At 55.2% G+C, this 3,992-nt stretch overlaps 3 protein-coding genes across 3 annotated transcripts in view; 1 reads left to right on the plus strand and 2 right to left on the minus strand.

The window, feature by feature from the left end:
• The window catches only part of CCM_07315 (uncharacterized protein), a gene marked incomplete at both ends in the record, with an annotated part of 1,740 nt that extends 1,448 nt beyond the window's left edge, over positions 1-292 (plus strand). The window contains one exon of the mRNA XM_006672456.1: positions 5-292. Within this exon, the coding sequence (XP_006672519.1) occupies positions 5-292 (288 nt within the window). The remainder of the gene's footprint in view (positions 1-4) is intronic.
• A 332-nt stretch (positions 293-624) lies between these two features.
• CCM_07316 (uncharacterized protein) lies at positions 625-1,369 on the minus strand (the record flags this gene model as incomplete). Its single annotated transcript, XM_006672457.1, has 3 exons — positions 625-687; positions 741-1,008; positions 1,059-1,369. The coding sequence occupies 3 exons, from the start codon at positions 1,367-1,369 to the stop codon at positions 625-627; spliced, it is 642 nt and encodes a 213-aa protein (XP_006672520.1).
• Positions 1,370-2,484: 1,115 nt separating this feature from the next.
• CCM_07317 (uncharacterized protein) lies at positions 2,485-3,435 on the minus strand (the record flags this gene model as incomplete). The annotated part of the gene is made up of 1 exon (XM_006672458.1): positions 2,485-3,435. One exon carries the CDS (start codon positions 3,433-3,435, stop codon positions 2,485-2,487), a length of 951 nt encoding a protein of 316 aa, XP_006672521.1.
• Positions 3,436-3,992: the final 557 nt, after the last annotated feature.

Consider the following 3,992-nt stretch of genomic DNA (forward strand, 5'->3'; position numbering starts at 1 on the left):
GGAGGGTGAGGCCGGCAAGGAGGGTGAGGCCGGCAAGGAGGGTGAGGCCGGCAAGGCTGGTGAGGCCGGCAAGGCTGGTGAGGCCGGCAAGGCTGGTGAGGCCGGCAAGGCTGGTGAGGCCGGCAAGGCTGGTGAGGCCGGCAAGGGTGGCGAGGGTGGTGAGGCTAAGCCCGAAGGTGAAGGTGGTGAGGCCAAGCCCGCAGGTGAGGGTGGTGCTGCCAAGGGCCCCGATGGCGGCAACGGCGGCAACGGCGGCAATGGTGGCAATGCTGGCGAGCCTCCCAAGAAATAAAATGGCAACTGACGATACTCATGAGGCGGCTGGATTGGCCAAGGTGTGCAAGGACTGGCTCCTGTGTTATAATAGAAATAGTGTAAATTTTAGCTTCAACGAAATATGTTTTCAAAGTATACCAGTACATAGTGGCTATACCTGGTTGTGGAACTCCTCAATGAATTTTTACAATTGATCAGAATTATCAACTTGCATACTGGGTGACTCGATTACAAGCTGGACTTGTATAGACTGCGACAGAACTTGTACAATTTGAACTGCCAATAGAAGTTGTACCACTTGTACTACCAGCGGAACTCGTACAACTTGTCAAACACGTACTAGGACCTCTACGGGCACGGGCGCCACTCCAAATGAAACTTGACCGTTAAAACGCCACTGATGTGATCAACCTGTATCCTTTGTTAGCTGCGAGTTCTGCCTGCTGCAAGCGCAACCGACTCACCGCAATCAGCGCTGGCAGAGTCGTCGGGGTGATGGAGCACGCCGTGTTCATATTGAGGATGGCGGTGCTTCCACCGCACGGCGAGAAGGAAGAAATGCCCGGGTTCGAATGGAGGTCAAAGTTGCCGCTGTACGGGCCGTTGAGCGGCAGCTTAAAGTCGACGTGCTCCGATCCGCCACCAGTGAACGAGTACGTATTGACGCACACACCATTCACCTTGGCAGGAATCTCGGCAAAGCCATACATGTCCGTATCAACAATGGAGAATCTTTTCCTGTCAGCTTCGGGAACAACCGACTCATCATGGTTTAAACCTACTGGAAACCAGGCGTGAACTCCATGTTGATGGTGAGCTTGCAGTTCTTGCGCCAATCGGCCGGCTTCGTGTCCGGCCCCGTCTGCACCTCGTAGGCGGAGAACGTCACCTCAAAGAGCGTGCCCGTGGCATCGACCTGCACGTCGGCCGTGCCTTTGGGGCAGCCGGTGCCGAGCACGCTGATGCCGACGACGCGCACGTGCTGCGGGCCGCCGGGCGGCTTGCCGGGACCGATCTGGCGACTCTCGGCGACCAGGCCCTGGACGATGCCAATCAATGGCAAGGCTAGTGCCAGCTTGTAAAGTATGTGCATGACGGGCAGCAGATGATGAGTGTGTAAATATGAGTATGGAAGAGGCTGTCTCTGGTTGACTTGTCTTGGTCCTGCGTGTTGAATCGTTCGTCTTGGTGAGAGGAAAAGCACCGAATTTTATACTCCAAGTCGACAGGCTGTAAGAACTCGATGCTACTTTCTTACACTGTATGGAATCCTAATCTAGATGATCAACTTCGTATCACGACACCATCTGGCGACCGTCTAAAGGGTCTGGACCGTTCATTACTTCCGCTTGGCGGGGACTTTTGTAGTCTGGGCTCAGCCGCATGCAGAACTCGCTGCAAAAAGGGACATGCAACGCCATTTGCTACTATATTGTCCTGCAGCAATTCATAAACAGCTTTATAGTACTTGGTCGACGGCAGCGGTGCCAGACTGCGATAGGGAAAGATCTGCACCAGTTGACCAGTCACGATCCGGCAGCTTTAATATAGCAATCTACAACACGGCCATGTAACGCTCGCGTCCAAGATTGAGCAGCAGGAGAGAGGCCGCTCGAGGATTATTTATTTGAACCCTGCAGCCAAGTCGGACGCTGTGGCACCGGCATGCCAGGCTGGTACATGAAGAGCAGTGACTCGGACGACTTCCGCGAAGACAGAAGAAGCTGCCTGGTGTCAGGAAATGCGAAAGGGTAGGGCTTCGCACAGGATGTCAATTTTCTCCTTCAAGTCGGTCACCGTACGGGTACAGGCTATATATAGTGCGCTGCATACTACCACACTGGGGATCCTGGCACAGCCGAGGGTACATAGAAGACGAAATCGGAGTTGTACCGAATAGCGGCCACACATAGACCTTATTTGTACAAGTTACAGGCCCTTCCTTCTATTCATTATGCAATTGCATTTCACTTTTTTCCGCGTTATGAATAGCCATGCATCATGTTTCATTTTGCCGCCAGTGATATCCCCCCATGCTACGTCATCGCACTGCATGGTTTGTCACTCGTCAACAGTATTTAGCCACAGTATTTCGCAACAATATTTTATTTGGTGTTCCAGAATAATGAGCATCTATGATAGAAAGAGATAAAGGTATACTCTCAACTCCTCTACCCTATGCAAAGATTCCACCAAGGTCAGATGTGTTTAGATATCGTCAAGGAATTCCACAATGAGATCTGCGGGGGGCGTCACGACCTCCCTCGTAGTCACCTGGTTGCGACGCGCCGCCTTGCCCTCGTCGCGAGCCGCGACATTGGTCAGCTTCTCCTGGGTGGTAATCATGTGCGAGTACGGCTGGCCGGCGCTGTTGAGGATGGGGACCGAGATCTCGCAGGGTGCCGTCTTGGTAAAGTCGCGGGAGCACTGGCGCGTGCCAAAGTCGAGCATCTGGTCGCAGGGCTTAAAGATAAAGTCCTTGACGTCGGTGGTCGGGTAGCGGCCGGCAACGGGCGTCTTGGCAAACGAGCCGCACACGTCGTAGCCGCCGCCGCAGTCGATGATGGGGTGCGAGAAGCAGTTGCCCGGCATCTTGGCCTGGTACGTGATGGTCTGGATCGTGCAGCGGTGGTCCGGCGGGCACGACTTCTCGACAGAGCGCTCAATCGTCGTCTGCTTCGCGTTCGTGTACTGCTCGCTGTACTCGCCCGAGACGTCGCCCGCGAGGCCCGCGGCCGCGTTGGAGCCCCCCAGCTTGAGGCCGACCTTCCAGCCCTTGGTCGTCGACGTCGTGTCCATGGTGGACGTCTTGGTCGTCACCTTGTCCGCCATGGGAGTGCCGCCCGTGTGGCGCGTCTCGAGGTCCCCGTCAACGTGCGCGCTCGCGGTGATGATGATCTTGCCCACGCTGTCGAGCCAGTTCATGTTGCGGAAGTACATGGTCTTGCAGCTGGTAATCATGCTGGGGCACGCAGGCTCGTTGGCAATGTCGGCCGACTGGTACGGCGGGTTCTCCTTGTTGACCGAGAGCGACAGCGAGGCCTGCAGGTCGGCCACACGGCTCTGCACCTGCTTGGCCGAGGCAATGTCCTTGGACGTGTCCCAGGACCACACTGAGCCGGCCAGGGCGAAGAAGACGGTGGATCGCATAGCTACCATGGTGAAGGTGATGATTTGAAGAGTAAGATGGGTGATGATTTGATGAGTACGATGCAAGACTGTTGGTGAATACCTGAGTAGGTCATGTTAGTCTTCTACCACGAGTGGGCGTCGTTCTACCACTTGTTGCATACCTGAGGATTTGTCGGGTCAAGTTGAGAAAGAAGGATGACTGCTTTGTCCAGAAGATGGTGAATACCAGGGAATGATGAGTCTCTTTATATGTAAATTTTGGCCGGATGCCACTGCTCGTCTTGCCGTCTTCCATCCAGCACTGACAGCATTACGCAAGGACGAGGCCCATCGCATGAAGAGACATGGCTCAATCAGCCCTCGATCGTCTCGTGACTCATGGCGACCGTCAACGGCAGTGCCTCAATTGCCGTGCCCTGCGAGCCATTGCCTCGCTTGCGTCAATATCTCGACCCTGATTCCCGCGTCCTTACTCGACCTTGATGCCCGCGTCCTTACTCGACGGCCTGGGCACGGCGCAACTTGTGCGCTGATGCAGGCTACACAGCCCCCTCTCTGCCTCATATAAACAGATATCAGGCACC

The sequence above is a fragment of the Cordyceps militaris genome (genome assembly GCF_000225605.1).
Source record: "Cordyceps militaris CM01 unplaced genomic scaffold CCM_S00006, whole genome shotgun sequence".
Lineage (NCBI taxonomy): Eukaryota > Fungi > Ascomycota > Sordariomycetes > Hypocreales > Cordycipitaceae > Cordyceps > Cordyceps militaris.